Genomic DNA, 20996 nt, shown 5'->3' on the forward strand with positions numbered 1-20996 from the left:
TGTAAAATGATACAATTGTAAGCCACTCTGGATAAGACTTTCTGGATAAGACTGTCAGCCGAATGCCATAAATGTAAATGCAGTGTATTCCTGCACAATTGCTACTTGGACCTCTTGTATAGCCCTTCATAGTTGGCTGACTTGTTGAACATTTGGTGCAGTAACATCAATAGATTCATCAGAATAAAGGTCATTTACATACATAGGTCTCGCAGGTACAGTAATTAAACATTCATTTTATTCTAAAGGAAGAAAGAGCAGTTAAAATTAAGCACTGGTAAAATTACACAACTCATTTAGATGCATAAATCTAGGTATAATTGTACAATTATAGCAGAAAACGACACCAATAGTGTCTACTAAACTGTTAGTAGTTAGCTACCTTCTAAATGCACTTCAAGCAAGACATGCTTTCAGACATCTTCATCACTATGCTTCTTTTAGGACACAGACTTGTGAGCAGCAAGGCATTTAGGCAGCAACCGTCAGTTTCAGACACAGCCAAAGACTCTTTTATCTAGTATGGGGGCTGAGTGTGAGTTATCATTATAAAAGAATATAAGGTTGAACTGTATAATTCTTTTGTCAGAATGATAAGATATTAAGTATAAAATAAGTGTAATGTCTAGTAAAATTGACTGCTTGCTGCTTTCTAGCTAATACACCAATGGTCACCAACCCCCTATCTGGACATTTACCGTTCCTATATCATTCAGTTTCAGACTTAACACATAATCAATGCCAAGTGAAGGTATTGATTATATGAGTAATGTGTGTCAGACTGTGGGTGGATCTTCACTCTGCAGGATGTTCACTGTTGTAGTTTATTCAAGACAACGGCCCCCATTGCTAGTCATAGACACTCTGAATATTGAACAGTTTAGTACTGCTGCGATTCAAATGATCAACAAGTCAGCGTCACATGTTCAGTCCGAGGGTTGAGTAGCTAGTGTGCAGGAAAACTCATATATAGAGGGTCGCTGTTCTTCAGGACTGGAGCAATAAGGCCTGTATGTGGACCCATCCTTAAGTAGTTCACTCAAATTGACAATGTTTACGTATGAATGGCAATCATACATACTGTAGTACACATGGCCACGTGGTTCCGTCCTCTTCCGTTCTATAGAAATGAATTTGCGCTGTTTAGACCAGATGCAAAACCACACACGCCTACTCATGTGGGACACCTGCCCATCTTTTCCCAGACCAAGTGTCTCAGACCGCCTACAACGCAGCGAAAAGCAGTAAAAGTGCAGTTTGCGTATCTCATTTAAAACAATTTACATTTCCATCAAATTACAGTCCCGGAGCTCAGCTCTGTTTGCTGCTGAGATGAACTGAAGAATCCAGTTTATTCCCTGAGCTACTGCTGTGAGACAGTCAGCACACACAGTGATGTTTTAAAAAAGGAAAAAAATATGTGTAAATGTTTTTTGGACAAGGTCCAGACCAGTACATACATTTGCAGAGAGTTCTGGCCAAGGCCGAGTACAAATACTACTGTGTCCAGCACGTCTAACTACAGTAGATCACATTGGCCAATTTACGGTAACGTCAGACTTACCGACGCAATGGGCGCGTAAATACACATTTGAACTTTTCCCCCTCCAAAACGCAGCAGTCAGCTAATCATACAGTAGCGCTAGTTCGTCTACATGGAGTCAGTGATTTTCTTACCTTCGAATGTTTCTTAAAATTCAAGTCTTTTGAAGCCGAGAGAATATTTACTGCTGCAAGTCATAATTTACACTGGAGAATGATATACTTTTCTTTCTCACATTTTGACATTTTGATTAGTGAATGCATTTTAACAACACACCAGATTAAAAACAGGCATGGTAAGAGTAGTGATCCTGTTTAGACTAATGTAGTCCTGCTAGTGATTACCCAATTTTTTAAATGCACCTGTACTCTAATTGCTTACGTTTTCACTGTAACAGATTACAGTTACTTTTTTAATTATCTTAATTACGTTATGATGTAACATGCATTCCGTTACTACCCAACACTGTGTATAGGCCTATAGGTCTGACATGCTTACCTAATATCACCTCAATTCTGGCCTCAGTCAGATATTTGTGTGTAATGCTCTCCAGTGATGAACTGAGGTGAGCCAGTGTCTTTTTCCAACTGCACCAGAATAGTGCTTTGCTTGCTTGTGGTAATGCACATGCACACACACACAGGAACTGTTGCCAGGATACAGGGCATTGGAAAGCACAGACTGGTGGGTAAATGTGTCTGATGCAGTGGGCAGAGATGCATTATTGAATAATGACCTCAATCCCCCTCTGATTATAGCCTGTGTGTGTGTGTGTGTGTGTGTGTGCTGTAGGCGATGCCATCCAGATTGTCTGAAGGACTGGATCATATCTTTGATTTTGCTGAATATTTGTTAGGCTGTGATTGTTCTTGTCCTTCTTTTGTCTGGAGCACCAGTGCTAAAACTTAATAATAGTAATACTATGTTGAGATATTTCAGGAGAAACGGAGATCTTGGGACCCGCTGCTAAGCACCTTCACCTCCTTACACTGTCACCTACACTGTAGCTGTATGTACGTACTGTAAACACAAGCAACAATTCATGATTCAGGGATCTGATTCCACCCGGTTTTGCTTTAAGGTCAATAAGTGTGTCTGCTCTACATGGGTTTTGTCTTCACAGGCAGCTTACAGATTCATTCTGAGACATCAGTTGTGTCATTTGGTGTCCATGGCTGTGGGTCTCTGGGGACAGTTGGCAGTTCACTGGGAGGGCAGGGATTCTTCTCTTTCTTCATGATGTTATGAATCTTCTTGGTGACGATGCATTGTCAAAGCAGTCTTGCCAGTAAGTGTGGTAAGTTCTTACTGGAAGAGGGATGCACTGACTCAATCACAATATTCTGTGAAATGACTATGGCTAGAAATGGCAAGTAAATGAGAGAAACTGTTCATTAGGGTTGGGAGGTATCCCCCTTTTAAAAAAAAAAAAAGAAAAAAAAAAAGGTAAAGGTGCACCTAGTGTCACTGTACTATGTACAGCGAAATGTGTCCATCTGTGGTAGTGAACACGCACACACACACACACTAGTGAACTAGGGGCAGTGAGCACACGCACACCCAGAGCGGTGAGCAGACAACTCCAGCAGCCAGGGAGCAGAGAGGGTGAAGGGCCTTGCTCAAGGGCTCAACTTGCCGAGCCCGGGTATCGAACCCACAACCGCTGAGCCACCACTGCCCTTTTTACCAGGGTGAGTTAGTGTAAGTTGTGCAAGTAGTGCAGGTGGTTTTATCCCACCCAGCAAAGACTTGTTGAAAAGCCTTATTATTTGGTTGAAAAGTGAAAGATGAAGACAGTCTACATTTTTAAATACCACAAAAAGACTAAGTCTGTTGGGTGTTAGAGGTAAGTAAAGGGCTTTTCTAGAGGAAGCAGGCCAATAACTGGCCTGTCTTTCTCTGAAGGTCAGAGTTTCAGAGATGGGGCTACAGAGCTCTGCATTTTTCATACCACAGTGTCCCAGAAATGGCTGCCCACCGCTCTAGGCATGTGTGCTCACTGTCCACTGTGTGTGTTTACTGCACGGATGGGATAAAAGTGGAAGCCAAATTCCTCTTGGTCACAAAGGGCAAATATGGTTGTCTTGTCTTGTCTTGACTGAGCTCCACAAATCACACCTTTATGGTAGAGTGGCCAGATGGAAGCTACTTCTTAGTAAAAGACACATGACTGCCTGCTTGGGGTTTGCCAAAAGGCTCCTAGTGGACTTTCAAACCATGAGAAACAGGATTTTCACCCGGCTAATGATTTTGTTCCATCTGCCTGGGCAGCTCTGCTGCAGCAAAGTATGGGATTGGCATGGTCAGTAATAATCCTCAAATAGGCTGTGGCTTTCAAGCGGCAGTTGACTGGTATTGTAGGTCCAAAGTAGGGTGCCCATTAACTGTTCTTCACACCATTAGACAGTCTCTACCAGCCTCGACTGCTGACTTGACACAAGACAGGATTGGGTCTATGGATTCATGCTGTTGGTGCCAAATTCTAACTTAAAGATTCATCAGTTCAGGCTGTTTCTTTCAGTCTTCAGCTTTAACAGTTTGGTGAACCTGTGGCCATTGCAGCCTCAGCTTTCTGTTCTTGGCTGACAGAACTGGAACCAGACATGGTCTTCTGCTGTTGTAGCCCAGTCCACCTCAAGGCCCACTTACACAGTGGTTATCTGAGTTACTGTAGCCTTTCTGTTAACTTAAACTAGTCTGGCCATTCTTTGTTGACCTCTTTCATCAGTGAGGTCAACCACCCTTAACTCCTGCTGTGTTTATATAACCACATCTCAAGTAATCTGACAAGAATTTTAGTTTTCCTAAAAATTCCAGGAAATCAGCAGTTAGAAATACTCAAACCAGGCTGTCTGGCGCCAAGTCCTGCCATGCTCAAAATGACTGTGCTCATTCCCCCTTCCTATTCTGATGCTGAAACCACAATCCAAGAAACTGAACCCTCATGCAATCAGAGCAATTTTTTTTACAAAACAAAAACGAAAGCATACAAAACCATGTACAAGGATATTGCTTTATATTTACATTTTATTACTCTTAATTATGTTGCAAACAATGACATCCAGATATATTGGTACACAATTTATATTTTTGTGAGTGTATGTGTGAGTGTGTGCATGTGTGTTTGTGGGTGTGTGAGAGAGAACAGTGAGATCACAAAAAGCAGAATGAAGTTTTTACGTCAAGGGGACTTCAGTATATTAACAAGGCATAGAGAGCAAACGATGGGACTCTGAGCTTTACTGGATGCACAAAGCTACTGCACATACAGAGAAGCTCTAATATCCTTTCACACATCCATTGAGACTACATACACAGCTTTGGAATAGTAGAGGCTAGGCTACACAACCGCTGTTAGAAACAGTTACAGCTGCGTGAACCACTGACATAACCCCCTTGAAGTTTGCTAAAAGCTGCCTCTCCGTCCTATCGTCAACTCAGAGAGGTGGTTTTAATCCACATTGATGTTAAACAGTACACTTTCCTTCTTTTCTTATAACCTCCTTCAGTTCCATCACACCATAAAGGCTTTCTTCCTTACATGTGTTCATAGTGTGCGCACAAGACACATACACACCAGTCTGTCAACAGTTAGAACATAGAACATCCTAGAGTTATTGCACTCATTGGTCTACCTTGGAGGCATCTTCCCATTTCCACCCGCAGTCAGACTCTGCAGGCGAGTCAGGGCAAATTTACAGTTTACTGGCTGTTTCACCAACCTTCCTGATTCAAAAAGAGCCTCACTTGGTAACTCATCCAGCAAACGACACAGAGCAGAACCACTAAGAGCATGTTAAAAAGCTTTCTTCAATGGCAACACCTTTAGAGGAACCACAGACAAACAGACAGACCGACCGACCACATATGATCATGCAGTCAACAACTTGAATGGGGCGGTGGTGGGTGTAAAAATCTGCGTTACACTTTGAGGATTGTTAAAGATGACGTGTTTCCCAACTAGAAAACCCAAGAGAGCGAATGTTTAGGGTTAGTTCGCTAGTGATTCTTCAAGGCCATCAGTGGTGGTGGGAGTGAAGACGAGGATGAAGCTGCAGATGGCTGTTTTTATACATGGTGGAAGTCACAGTCCCTATGAGAATCTTGCTTTGATTATTTCATTACATATTCCAGAGGGAGGGTGTATGCACATTAGCCCATTTGGTACAAGCTTTTGAGGGAGGGATAGGGGGCGGTGAGGCAAGTGGAATTCTCTTATCCCTTAGACTTTAATCGAGTCTGGACAAATAATGAAACAAATTGGTGAGGAAAAGAGGTGATGACACGCGCACACAAACACAAACACACAAAAAGAATCAAAGAAGGAAGAAGTTTAAATCCTGCTTTACACACATACACACACCATGTACCTCTTCCAACAAGTGCACTTGAACAAACCGGTTCATACTGCTGACTCATCTTTATATCTTGCCTCTTTTTTTGGGCAAGGCATTAATTCTCTGGCAAGTGACTCAAAAAACTGAAGCCATACTTTAGGTAAACTGGTAAGGCAAGTATATATGTGCATGACATACCTCCCAGGTAAGAGCTAGATACACACTGAATGTCAGACTTCCTGTCTGTTAAAATCCCTCACTAGATTCAATGACTATCGCATTTAGCACCTAAAATGCATCAACATGGGTCCTTTAGGGACGTGAGGGGGAAACAACGTATCCAGTCAGGCTTTTGTTGGGTTAACCGAAAGCTGAGGGGTGGGGTAGAGTGCTCACATGCAACTAGGGGTGGTGTATAGTAATTCATGAAGCACCAAGCTGTTTGACTGTTTAATGAGGGGACTGAAACAATACCAAAAAAAAGAAAAAAAAGAAAAGAAAAACAAACAAACCTAAAAACAGAAAGTGAGACTGACTATATTTGAAGTGCCCTGTATTTGAATTCCCCAGACAGGATCATTCTGCCTTCTGTAACGAGATGCTTGATGCCAGAGCAACACCAGTGCTCTTAAACCCTTAACGGTAGCTTCTAGACGATGGTAAGCAAATTGCTTTTTTACAGTATACAAGTTTTGGAATTACCATGCAAGAGTACATTTTTTCTTTTTTTCTTACTTTTTTCCTCTCCTTGTGAGGGTGTCTTGTGTAACATTTAATAAGCTCAAACTACATCCAGAATAATTTACATAAAAGGACAATAGGCATTAGAAGAGAGCTGGATGGGGTGGTAGCCATGGTGATGAGTGCATCCTGAAGGACAAGTGTCGGGGCAGGGAAGAGTGATGGTAAAGAGAAGGGGCAAAGGGCAGGGAGGCCTGCCAAAGGGAGATCAGCGGCATTCCCAAACTTTAACTGTTTGATCTACACTTCCCGTCACCACATAAGGGGAAGTCTTGTGGAAATCTGTGGGGAGAAATAAAGGATGGCCATCAGTATTCTAGTTTTCCTTCATTTATTATTTAATTAATTGATTAGATTTTAAGATTACAGTAACACGCTTCAAACAATCGTTACTAGGCACATTACACTGGGAATGCTGTATGTGCAGGATAAGAAGAGCATTGATAGTCTCAGTCTTCAGCTGGTGCTGTATGTTAGCACAGCTATGAATCATTAATCGATACCAACTGGAGGCACAGCTCTACCATTTTTGAACAGCGTTAAGCAGGTAGAGTTACAGTGATATTCAAACAGACTCATCTTGCTTTTGTGTTGCTAGGCAGTAGGGAATTTGTACATCTTACCCAGAGAGGTAACAAAGTGTTCGTGGGCACTCAGGGTCTTCATGCAGCGCTTGTTTTTGTAGTCCCAGATGCGCAAGGTCTTATCATCTGCACAGCTCACAATGAACTTTCCTCCTGGGTGGAAGAGCACTCCACGCACCCAGTTGTCATGGCCAACCTGAACAGGAGTAACATTACATAGAAAATGAGTGTGTGTCTGTGCAAACTCCAGCTTGTTATTAGTAAATAGTAAAGTTTCAAGTTCATACACTGTTGTAAATGGTAATATTTCGGGTTTAAATATACAAATAAGGTGCCAAGGTTAACTTACCAGTGTCATAAGGCACATGCCAGTACTGACATCCCACATCTTAATGGTCTTGTCTCGTGATCCTGACAGCAGGAAGGGACCAGGCTTTCCACTTTTCTTGTTCTTCAGGAAGCACAGGAAAAGGAAAAAGATACCATAATTAGCACGCACAAAAAAAAACAAAAAAACAAAAAAACACACACTGCTGGTAATGGACAAAAACTGTACCAGACAAAGGTGGCATCCCCAACAGATCATAAATATTACCACAGCATATAGTGGTAACAGGAAAAGCTTAACGCAAAATCAATATGATTATGATGTATATGATGTAGTCGCTCAGCCAGGAGATTTGATACCTGAAGTTTTCTTCTTTAGTTTAGAATGGAGATGCTAGGACAACACTGCTAACAGACACTTAAACGGTCCCCAATCCTTTCTCCGCCCACATATACATAATGTCCTTACCTGCTCTAAACACACCCAGATCTTCATTTGTTTCACAACAGACAATTCCATGTGGTTAAGAACATATTACATACTTCACATTATTTACTTCTCTACAGAAAAGTAGGCTGTGCAACCATTCTGATTTTAACTTAAATGTGTAAATAAGGTCCATCAATACCTTTAACTTTTTTTTTTTTTACTTCAGGTACTTTATCTGACGATGACAAAACCCCCACAAACCTCTGAACCAGTGGCCTCCAGTATGGTGGGGTGTGCGCTCTCTGGTGCCCAAGAAATACACTCCACCACATGCTCATGCTCCCTCAGCTCGGCTTTACACTCCTTGGTGGCAGCCACCCACACGCGCACCGTCTGGTCGTTGGAGCAGCTAGCCAACAGTGTGCCATCCTGGTTAGGCCGCACCATCCTCACCCACTCCCGATGGCCAGTGAATGTCTTCACACAATAACTACAAAATGGCACAGAAAAATAAAATAAAATCTCATTACTCCAGTGTCTCATCTTCCTGCTTCACTACATAAATCATGAAATCAATACAAATAAGAAGTCTAATAACAGCATAAATACAGAAAACCAATGCAAAGATGAACACAACTCAGGTTGCGAACTCTGCAGTAAAAATCAGTATCTCAAATGCTGACTAAGGATATGCAGTGCACTGGGCACCAAAGACAAGGCTTCAAAAAGTAAATAAAAAAAAAAACAATTCAGCTCTCAAAGGATCAATAACACATTACTGAACGAAATTAAGGGATGAAGGGAACACAGTTACTTACTCGCTGCCAAAAAAATTAAACTATTTTGTACGATTAAACTATTTTTGCTCAAGTGCTGCCACTTTCAATTGATCACCTGTAAAATGCTTTACGGTGTGGGGAATGTGGGGATGTGGGGAAACACTACCTCATTTCAAACTGAACACTACCACAACCATAGCAGCTGTCCAATGAAAATGTGCATCTACATATCCCCCCCCCCTTTTTTTTTTTTTTTTTTTTACTTTTATCCATGGTTTGAACCTTTTCCACTGTACAATTCTGAATAAAAAGACCAATAGAAATGCTCCACATAACTTAAACTATACTTTTATTTTACATTAACTTCACAGGAGAAGGCAAAACTTTTCTTAACTTTGAATGGAAGTCACCATTTCTTATTGGACAGCGAAGGAACTTTTGCACCGCTTATTGAATGTCCATACTGCTGCCTCCATCAAAACAACCTGAACAACCTGAAGCAAAGCAGCCTGAATGCCAGAATGGCAGAAATCACTCCCACAGTACAAAGCTTGTAGAAACTTACACCAACAGACAAACCTTATCTGCTGACTAATAAATACATTTAGATTTAACAGCATATTGGTTCACAAACTACTGGCTAGAACAAACTCATTTGTAATCCAGATGAATCTGATGATTAAGGGAGCTGATCTTTACAACACGATGAATACTACTGATGGAATAGAATCATGGAAAACATGAATATTTAATCACATCACTATTCCTTGTGATTAGCTGAACAAGATAAGTATCTAAGTATACTAAGTAAATCAGTTCGATAGCTGCGAGTGGGGTGTATCTTCTTGTTTTGGAAAAGGCGGCCATTGTTTATTTAGCTAGTCAGTAGACTACTCAATTGCAATAAACTCATCAATTCAGACAGTAGCGAGACAGATGAATTAACTTGCATGCCACCCAGTGGAGATGAGATATAGACACTGAAGCCGAGAGCAGCACCAAAACTGCTTTTTCAAATGTGCAAAGCTACTACTCTAAAAAAGCAACACAACGTTGCTGGCAAAGTGTATTGTTTCTGTGACTGTCTGCTTCTCTGTTGAGTGTTCAGATTTTGTAAGCTAAAAACAAAATTCTCTCTTTTTTTTTTATTAATTTCTGGATTTATTTTTAAATTCATGTTTTTTTCCCCCCTTTTTAAAAGTCTTTGTTAGTAACTGGCTCATGTATGCTTTATCTCATTTTCTACAGTACACACTTTGTTTTAAAAAATATTAAAATAAAAAGTCGTTTCCAAATCTAAAGATGCACTAGACATGGCGTTCCTGTTAATATAGAACTGGAAAGAGCCCTAATCATTAAGTATAATAATAATCCAGTATTCAGCACAGCCTGAAAAAAAAAAGACCACAGGGCAACACTGCCTACTACATCTGTGGAAAAGTGAAAAACTACTCAGCTATGTCAGATCTTGGCTAGTGGCATCCTCTTTAATCGCTATAAAACTTGAACAGCTGATGCTCCAAAATGGGTCTTTAATGCACCTGAACAAATGAGTAGCTGCACCCTTAGTACTGACCCAGTTTTCATATAATTGAAGGATTTCAGAACCATGTCCCATCATAGCTACTCAGCATCATGAGTGTGCAGTAACAGCAGTTTGATCGTTCTCTTCCTGGATAAACTATTCACTCCATTACACAATCAGCTCTCTATGGCACTGGTCTAATAAGACAAAGGTCTTCTCTACTCACCCAGTGGCCACCTCCCACATTTTAATGGTCTTATCCCTTGAGGCAGATACTATATGATCACCATTGGGCATGATGGCAACTGATGACACATTGTGATCGTGTCCTGAGATTGGGGAAGAAAAAAAAATTAACAAATCTAAAGAAAAAGAACACATTTGTCCTTTCTGAATCAAATAAAACACGCTCTCTTATACAACAGAATGAACCCTGGGTAATATTCAACATGTCCTAAATTGCAACAACTCAATGTCAGGTTACACATCATTCAGAAGCATTACAAGAGAACATCTTGCATGCTTTATTTAGGTTACATGTGGTTAACGTAATTACCAACTTAATTAAGCCACCTGAGAAAAGGGTTCCCTGTTATGTAACTGGAAGGATTAAAGCTGTCTCCTTAAGTTTACTAATCCTGCCCCAAACAGTCTTCAGCTCTATTTTTAGACAATCCTTAAAACCCACAGATCTTAAACAAAGAATGTAGATCATCTATAGACACTTATGACAGGGGAAGTCAGTTTGCAAAAGACCTCAACACTGGCTGTGCAATGTGTGAACTAAATGACGTCATGTAATCAGTGTGGTTCCCTCACCATGCATGGTCCTGATACACTCAAAGCCCTGGAAGTCCCACAGTTTAATAGTCATGTCTGCTGAGCAGGAGGCCAGTAGCTTTCCAGTCTGGTCGAAGGAGATGTCCTGCACAGAGTCTGTGTGTCCCTTCAGAGTGCGCTCAAAGTCTCCTGCCTCATAGTCCCACACCTACATGCACACACAGAGAAAGCTGAGCTGCTGTCAAACTGCTGACAATTAGCATACTCATCCTTATCTTTTATTTTTGTATTTTTTAATAAAGCGTTTTGGCACCATAAGAGTTGAAATCAGAGTATGTTTATTGGATACGTGAAAGTAAAGAGGATACCAATTCAAGTTAAATTCATAGATCCATCAGCAGAACTTTCCTTAAAAGCTGCAATGGCTAGTGGACATTATCCTTAAATGGTAGCAATTATGGGAAAATTGGTAATAATAGAAGCAGTAATTTCAGCAAATACACTCGTGAAAGCACTGAAGGTATTCTGGCTTCTACTGTTCTGCTTAATCAAAGAAACCAATTGTTGTAAAGACAGAATAGACAATATTGACAACGGGACTGTAAATGTCAGAAACTGAAGAAGACATAATGGCATTAAAGTTGTAGTAGTAACTAAACAGAGTTCATCTGACAGATGACAAAGTATGCTCAGGCATGACAAAACCACATTACCCCCAGACTCCCCAACTAACCTTTTCCCCTCCATAACATTACATATGCAGCTTGTAAAAGCCTGCAACAGATTACGGTCTCAAAGCCTCAGGGGGGGTCAAGCAGTCCCTGTTCCCAAGAAGGCTGTTTGGTGAGAAATGTCTGCATGTTGCAACACAGAACAGGCAGGTTAAGAAGCCTGTGCAGCTAATGCAAAAGGCAAAGCTTAGAGAGTCTCTATAGGGTGTGTTCTTATACAAAAACACACACTATATATAAACAGATACAGCAGCAGTGACCTATCTGTCTGGCCTGGTCCTGAGAGATAAACTGATGCTTGGATAGATGAAGGGAAACAAAAATCCAGAAAGAGATGAACCTTAAACGAATTAAAGAGGAGAAAGGGGACCAGTGCCCACAGAACTGCTGGCTGTGCTGTTGCCCTGGGCAACTAGCGCATCACGATTTCTCCATGGAGACGGTCAGTGACTCAGCACAAAAGACGGAGTATGTTCTTCTGGTAAGAATCAAACATGGTGAAGAGGCTTTACCGCAAACACACCAGCCTCTCTCCCTCCCTCTCTCTCCACCATCTAGCTCCTCACACAACGTCTTTATTTTACAGTAGCCAATCCCAATAAGACAGACAATATCACAGTCATCCAAAAACCTAAACACAAAACCTTTTTTTTTTTTTTTTTTTACCACTTTTCATATGAACAATTTGTGGTATCTGGTACTTGTTCTTTTGACATTGACCTCCATTGGAAGGTTTTTTCTTCTCCAGTTGCCATTTTGAAGACAGCGAAAATGTACAATAAACAAAACACACACACCTTAATAGTGGCATCCTCTGAGGCAGAGACCATGACACTGAAGACAGGGTGGAAGATGACACGTGTGACAGGACTCCTGTGGCCACTGAGCGCATACTTCTCTGGGGGGCGTGGGATCCATTCTTTGGGGTCCCTCTTTTGCCCCACAGGGCCTCCTAAAGTGATCTCTTCTTTAGCCTCATTTAGCTTGGATTCCAACTCCATTACCTTAACAAGCAATGCAGCACAAATGTTCACAATAGGATTATTATGAATTAAAATATGCATATCTAATCATTATGCATAGTAATTCATCATCTCATATGGAACTGCACACCTTCAGTGATTACACTGTAAATCTGTACACTCCGGTATCTCACATGAAAACACAAGATCAACATAACGTAAAATTTCTTACCTTTTTTTGTAATCTGATGACTGAGGTCCATTTCTTTTCCAAAAGGCCTGCATACTTCTTATCTAATTCTTCATTCTGCAAGCCAGAAAGGGGCAAGAGCGTGACATGATGACAAATGTTATATACTGCAAAAGAGACAAGTGATCAAAACTTGGAGGATCAACTGAGGTTGGTTTCCCCAGACAGAGATTAAGCTAAAATCTGGACTAGGCTCAATATTCGTTTTGGAAAATAAATTCACAAGAACTGATCTTACCATATCTAACTCTGCCTCCTTCTTAAAAACAGAGTAGGCCTCTTCATAGCCATTTGAACGGAGGTAATCCGCTATTGCTCGATTTCTGAAATGACAAGAGCTTCTGTTCAGCACACACTACCAAAGACATGGTAACAAGTCACGACATATGATATTGGGTGATGACAACCTCTAACTGTGGCAACTACCAGAGTGAACATCATTAGCAGTGGGGAAAACAAAAGTCAATCTTGATTTATGTTCAGCTGTTGATCCAAGTATTGACCGACATAGTTTCAAGGACTCTCAAACCAACTGCAAGCTAGATAGCGTTCCAACCGGGAATAAATTTAAGAGATACCTGATGCAGCATTAGCTCTACAAAAAACATAAATAAATAGTGAAAGAGCCTTTACAGGAGACACAGGAGCAGCCTTAGTGCTGCATCAGCATTCCTGGTGTAGCCTGTGACAGCTGACCACAATGCGAAGAAGAAAACACTACCAAACTGAACCTTCCACCTCTAAACAGACGAAAAATACAGGCTACACTAACCAAGCAAAGGAGGGAGGAAAAACAGTGCACTTGTTGTCATAGTTACCAGCCCACAGCAAGAGGATGGAAATGTTCTCAAATGACACAGCGGGAAATGCAGCCAAAAGCTGGCACTAGCCAACATGGCGAACCGAACACAGACAGATGGACAGACACACAGACCCACACCCTACGTCTTCCAGTATTCCATCATTACATTGATGAGCTTTTCACTTCTGAGATGATGGTGAATATTTTATGAGCTGGCCACATGGCTAAATTTAGCCAGTGATGTCAGGAGCCCTGCCTAACCCTTATTCTCTCTGATGTTGGTAACTGTAGCTTTGGAGAGAGTCAGTGGCTAACTGACCGATTTCAGCCATTAGGAAAAGTAGTTTCCAACAGCAGCCCTAACAGACCATCTGCAAAACGCTGTCATGTTAAAAAAAGATATACAATAAAAGCCAAACAATAGCTTATATGCAGTTACTTCACATACCATACATCCCACCATACACCAAAAACAAAAATAGGAATACAGAATTATTATTTAGATTATTTCTAAATAATCCATGGTTCCGCCAATAACATCAGCACATGATGGAACAACAGATCAACCAATATTATTATTAAAATTTTAATACAGCACTTGGTGTAGGGTTATTAGCCTGAAACTAAAATTAAAGAATGTCTGAGTCACCATTGCCACTTTCGCTTAATAGCAGTCTCGTGTCAACTGAAGCATTAAAAAAGGACCAGGCTGGTCACACAATTATCAACTGATTGAGTCGCCCTCATACAAGGCTTTATGAAATATTAAAGCTAACTAGCTGTCGTATGAAGCCCCAAGGGGACCGAGCCATGCTCTCTGTGCAACACATTGTTCACTAGGGCTGTTAAAAAGAAATACAGGATTGCAGAATTTTGTTTCAGTGGATTTCAAGTGTCTCAAGTCTCAAACAACTCCGACTACTACGAGGACAAACTATTTTAAAGAACAGACAGATCTCAATTCACAACCCCCAAGGGGCCCATCCCATTCAAGCACCGACGGATGAATAAAGCGTATGCTTTGCCATATGCTGGGTTCCACTTGTTAGAACTCACAGTTCATCTCGTTGTCTCTGTGACAGCACCATGGTGGTGGTTGTGTGGGGGGGCGATGCGTGTGCCCCAGGCAGGGAGCCTGTGGACGGTCCTCAGCACGTTCAGTAGCTTGCTCACAGGACGGACACTGGGGAGGAGGGGATGTGCTCAGGGGCTGACGTCACTCCAGCACCTGCAGCTCTCCAGTCACAGGCTCAGTTCACACCGTTTCCTTAAGCTAGACAGCAGAGAAGAACTGAACAGATGACTTTCAACAGCGTGATCTTCCTTTCATCTAGAAAGAGAGAGAATGAGGGGTTAATCAAGACATTGAAATCTTACAAATGCTGTTCACCTTGAAGATACCAGATAACTGACTGAAGTCCACCAGTCACAGCAACGGGAAAGATAAGACTGGATAAGAAGGATTTCATTAATTAGTGGATAGGCCACGTTCATCTCGGTACACACTTTTTGTTGCAAACTGAAAGACCTGTGTACCCCACTGCCACTGCAATCGTTGAGTGCAAGGTCCTGCAACCAGCCCTCCATGCGGCTTTTCCAAAGCAGCCAGACTGAAGGCACCAGAAGAGACAGGGGGCTTAAATCATCTCAGCTAATCCAGGGGACATGGTGGTCTATGAAAACAGACCTCCAGACGATAAAGAAGCGGACTGTTGGTGGAGTGGGGTTGAGGAGAGAGACATGGCTTTGTAATCCCCTCAGTGTCAGCAAGGCCACAAATATCCTCTATAATCTGGAGCAAGCTCACTAGAATAGCTTGGTGGAGGTGAAAATTATCTAATCTGGCCTGGAGCAGACAGACAAAACACAAACAAAGTAGCCATGCCACTGGAAACAGGGAAAAAGGCTTTTAAAAGCAATCCACAAATATAAATGTCAAATATCTGTTAAACTGTCCAAATCAGGTGTGGTCAAACATGACTGAATCTTGTCAATCAGAAATCTGTGAGACATATGTCCATGTTCTGAACTCAAAGGTTATCCAGAAGAGCTGAGCTGTGAACCCATCCTCAGAAGTGTGACAAATTTGACACTCAAATGGCAGCCGTGAAGCAGGCCGAGATAGCACACGATGGAAAAGCGTGAAGATAGAAAATCTCCCCAAAACACCCACTGCCCAACCATCTCACAAAAGGGTCTACACAAAACTGTGTTGAACCACATTTAATTGTTTATATGAACACCTGTGTACTTGGAAGCACCTAAATGACCTTTGACTATGCATGATCTCATTGCTCACCAGTCATAAATCTTTATTGCTGGTCTTTAATTCCATTAGTGGTGCTGAGCTGTGATCTTTGAACATGGTGAATAAACTCCCATCACTTTTTTTTTTATCTGCAACAGGCAAAGCTGTGCAGGTTAGGCCTGTGGATAGTAACAGCCCCATTGAAAACACTGGCCTTGGTTCTCTATAGACTAAAAGAAGCACTGGGCCTAGTCGGGCCATGATGAGAATCCTAATGTCTCAGAGTCAGTCTGTCACTGTGAGAGTGTGAAGCGTCAGTGCCTGTTGTATTATTCATCTGTCACTCTATTTGCATGGAGGTTATTTACAGTGAGGTCTTTTGAAAGGGTATGCAGTCACAAGCAAAAGCCTGAAAAGGGAAGGTCTTTAGAATAGCTTTCCTAGCTTTATCAGAGGCATGAGGAACTAGAATGCAAGTGGACAGACAGACAAGGGCTGGCATGATCTCAGGGAAGGGCCCAACTTATGCTCATAAGCAGTAGCTTTTTTTTTTTTTTTTTAAACCAGGTCATTGTGTCTACCTTTTTGCTTCCATTAAATTCCTGGTGCATTACAAAATCTAGGGGTTTTCTGGTTATTATTTGCATGCATGCCACAGTAGCTTAAACGTCATACTATTTAATAGTAACTCCGTACCGACACAAGCACTAAAATCTGGGCATAAGGATTGCAAGCTTCTGTCCACTCCACCCAACCTAAGAAGGCTCTTAAATGTAAGTCAATACACTATTTCCATTAAGAATGGTGCAACTGGATGACGTGAGTACCACTATCCACAATCATAAACCTATTTTAGTGGCTGTAATGGGATCCAGAAGATCTACCTCTCAGTCCATATGCAAATCAGTATCAGGTAACAGATGATCAGCTTGTTTATGAGGACAGCATCATTTTGTAAGAGCAAAAACTTGCAGTGCTGCAACGTTCGGCTTCATCAACGTTTCACACTGATGAACTATTAATGTGTTAAAGGCAGGATACACCCTGTGGACGCTTACTGCCTTAAAAAGGGGTTAATTAGTAAAGAACCATGATGACTCAAAGAACCCTTTAAATGTTTCAATTAATTTTCTTCATGATGAACATCTAGTATATAGTTATTTAAGCCAGTCCTCTGAGATCCACATTTTATTCAGATTTTTGCTTCAACACAATAGGATAACCACAGTTAACGGTTCTTTTAAATGGTTCCATATAGCACCAAAAGGGAGTATTTGGTGCTATATGGAGTTACACTATTGTTACAGGTCAGCAAACCCTTTTGAAGTCCCACTTCCACCTCATCCGAAAAGGATTCACCTTCCCAGAAAAATAGTTTAGGAAAGCCCTCCAAAACCTTTTCAAAAGCCAGAAATACCTGACACACTAATTTTTGAGAGCAAGTAAAGGCTTTCATTTTGACAGCCAGAAGCACCAATTTCACTGTCTGAAGTTCTCAAGTGGGGTTGAGAGGATTAGGCCTAGAATTGGCCAGGCTTCACTCTGCGAGGTAGGATAAGCCCAATAAATATATATATATATATATATATATATATATATATATATATATATATATATATATATATATTTTTTTTTTTTTTTTTTTTTTTTTTAAAGAAGTGTGCTTGCCTGCAAGGCCAAAGACAGACAGCTGAGCAGCAAATCAAATGAGGCTGGTCACAGAATAAGCATCCACACACATCCACAGAAGCGTGAATCACTAGAGGGACAAACATACCCACCCTCACACCCATACACACAAACAAAAGCCATGCCTTCACGAAAGGCATAGCAGCATCCAAAGAATGAGGTACTATAAGATTACAACAATTTAATCTCAAATGCAGATCTAGATTTCCAGACTATTCAGAAAAACTGTTTCTAGTTGTTCTGTGAACGATTTAGAGAATCACGCCATTTTCACTTGGATTACCCAGCAAGATTACATGGCTAATGGAGACTTTCATCACCCAACTGGCTCTTTAACCTGACAACAGGCTTACATGTGTCCAGGTCAAAGCCCAGGTGTGAAGGTCAAGAGGGTGCTTTAAAAAATAAAACGTCAGTGCATATTAGAAAACTAGCAAAAGGGAAAGCTAATGTTAGGCCTAGGCTGCTGGGCATTTATTATTAAGGCCTAGGACGAGTCTGTTCACTCCATCATCTATGAACAGTCACCTCTTAAATGCAGAAAAATGACATTATAAACAGTGCTGGATCAGGAGGCACTGGAAACACTGCTAAACATGCACAACGCAACTTCAATAATCTCAAACTCAGTCAGAGCTGAGCTCCACACACACAGCTAGGCGACACCCATTCACTCAATGTCCTCATATAGCGCCGGTTTCTACAGATAATCACTTATAATGCTGATGTGAACGGAATAGCGCACAAAAAGCAGCCTTCAGGACAGTTAACGTTAGTCTACTGGGCTAACAAGATCTAGTGCTAGCTACCTCTGACGTTCTTACAAACGAGTCCTGGACGATTTGTCAGATCATCATAATCTTTTTTGGGTTTTCTAGACAGTTGGCCACAGCCCCAGCCCCACAACAGGCAAATCCAGCCGTGCTAACTGACAGCAATTTAAGCAAATCATGAAGCTAACGGTCAGACCTACGATACACGCCCTTGCTTTCCCACCGTGCAACATGAGCTTCAGCTAGCCAGTTAGCCAACCGACTGCGAGACACAAGCCGGGTACCAACAGACCCACCTTAAAAGAGGCAAAACAGGCACACCCAAAATATGGCTATACACACAGGCAGGCTAGGTACGCCCGTTAGCGTCTCAGGTCGTTACGATGTCGGTATGCCGGCATGTAACCCTGTCAAGCTGAAGCCAAAGAGAAATAAACACGTACCAGGGCCTCGTCCTCTAACACTATTTGAACCGAAGCTAGTCCAGGTCCAGAAAGTGGAAATCCACCCCGGATTTTGTTCCAACGGCCTGAGTGGCTGCGCTGCAGCAGAGCCACCCAGGCAGTCAGGGGAAAATCCTGTGGTGGATTCTTACTTTCCGGACCTGGATCTGCAACCTCTGGACGGGACTGGCCAACAGAGATGCTGCTAGGCTAACGCCTTAGCTAGCTAGTTTACGAGTACAAACAGCGCAGCGCAGCCGGGTGGTCTTACCATCTTAAAGCATCCAGATAAAGCCCCCCCGAGTTCATAAAAACCTGCTTATAACCACCATACACACCCAGAGGTCTCTGCATCGAAGCGGCATGTTTTTTCAGTGCAGCACCAGCGTTACCGGCCACATTCACACCCTGCCGTTCTGCTCTAACGGCCTGTCCGCCATTTTGAGATACACAGTGGGCAAGACGGCGCAAAACGTTCAGCAGCACAGGCGATTTAACGATTTTACCCCAGCCTGACACAAACGTCCAAATGTCATATCCCTTACCTTGCTCTCTGAAGTGTCTCTCGTAATGCAGACGGATTAAAAATATACATAAAACAAGTAAGTGTGTACAGCGAGTCACTTCCGATCCTCAGGCTCGGTCAGCCCGGTTCTCCTCCCTGATTTCTGCGGCGCACTCGGCCACGCGCACAGAGCGACGGGAGGCGCGCGCGTCTTAAGGAGCAGCCCTATTGAGTCAACCGATTCACCTCCAGTTACATTTGCGGTTGCTCAGTGGGCTCGGGTACAAAAATCAACAGATTTGCGGTTTTCTGAATGCGTTTTTTTGTCTAGCGTATATTTATGAGGAACAATCGACCCAGCTTCATTCCAGTCCCTCAAATTTAGTGACTAATTTGTGCTTGATGTCATTATAGATATATAGATTAAACTTTATTGCCATTGCTTAGTACAATTACAAGGCACATAAATGCAGTTAGCATTTACGAGAAGTGCAAATAGTAGCAATATGCAAAGAACAGAACAGCAAAATGTGCAATAAAGGATGTATATATATATATATATATATATATATATATATATATATCCACTATAACCACTGTGCGCAGGGAGCTTTGGTAGTCTGATGGACAACTTTGGGTTTGGCAAATGCTAGGAGAAAATGCTAAGAAATGCTAAGAAAGGCCCGTCTCCCTCCACCCATCCTCACCCTCTTCTATAGGGGGACCATAGAGAGCATCCTAAGCAGCTGCATCACCGCCTGGTTTGGGACCTGCACAGCCTCTGACCGCAAGACCCTCCAACGCATTGTGAGGACAGCTGAGAGGATCATCGGAGTCTCTCTCCCCTCCGTTATGGACATTTACACCACCCGGTGCATCCGCAAAGCAACCAGCACCCACCCTTCACACAGACTGTTCTCCCTCCTGCCATCAGGAAGAAGGTACCGCAGCATCCGGTCCAACGCGACCAGACTCTGCAATAGCTTCTTCCCCCAAGCCATCAGACCTCTCAACTCAACTCAACTTCTGACCTGATGTCTTTTCTGTTACATGCACTCTCTCTCTCTCTCTCTCTCTCTCTCTCTCTCTCTCTCTCTCTCTCTCTCTCTAACCATTTACCCCAGATAAAATGGGAAGCATTTTTTGCACAAGCATTTGCACAAATAACTTTACTACCTCACTGGACTCAATATTTATTACACACTGAATAATTTGCACACTACCGGCAATTATTTATTATTCTCTGTCTGTACTGTGTTGTGTTGTCTGTCCGCACTTGTTTGTGTTGCACTTGTGTTTTGTATGCACCATGGTCCTGGAGGAACGTTGTTTTGTTTCACTGTGTACTCTGTATGTAGTTGAAATGACAATAAAACCCACTTGACTTGACTTGAATGTTACCTAACTTATTGCATTGTGTCAACTATAAAGTTTGGTGGAGGAGGGATAATGCTATGGGCTTGTTGCTAGGGTTTGGCCTAGTCCCCTTAGTTCTAGTCAAGGTAAAGTTTACTGCTTCAGCTTACCAAGACATTTTGGACAATTGA

The 20996-nt window shown here is 41.9% G+C and overlaps 1 protein-coding gene across 3 annotated transcripts; it reads right to left on the reverse strand.

Moving 5' to 3' along the window:
• Positions 1-4552: 4552 nt before the first annotated feature.
• Positions 4553-19641, reverse strand: pafah1b1b (platelet-activating factor acetylhydrolase 1b, regulatory subunit 1b). 3 transcript variants are annotated; one of them, XM_072661638.1, is made up of 11 exons: positions 19490-19641; positions 14848-15121; positions 13228-13312; positions 12972-13046; positions 12575-12781; positions 11086-11254; positions 10493-10595; positions 8224-8452; positions 7555-7656; positions 7245-7401; positions 4553-6903 (listed from the first exon to the last, which is right to left on the reverse strand). In XM_072661638.1, exons 2-11 carry the CDS (start codon positions 14877-14879, stop codon positions 6830-6832), a joined length of 1233 nt encoding a protein of 410 aa, XP_072517739.1. In that variant the 5' UTR covers positions 14880-15121; positions 19490-19641; the 3' UTR covers positions 4553-6829. The 3 variants fall into 3 exon arrangements, with proteins under 3 accessions (XP_072517739.1, XP_072517740.1, XP_072517741.1); XM_072661639.1 differs by lacking the exon at positions 19490-19641 and adding an exon at positions 19283-19383; XM_072661640.1 differs by lacking the exon at positions 19490-19641 and adding an exon at positions 18945-18967.
• Positions 19642-20996: the final 1355 nt, after the last annotated feature.

The sequence above is a fragment of the Salminus brasiliensis genome, chromosome 18, assembly GCF_030463535.1.
Source record: "Salminus brasiliensis chromosome 18, fSalBra1.hap2, whole genome shotgun sequence".
NCBI lineage: Eukaryota > Metazoa > Chordata > Actinopteri > Characiformes > Bryconidae > Salminus > Salminus brasiliensis.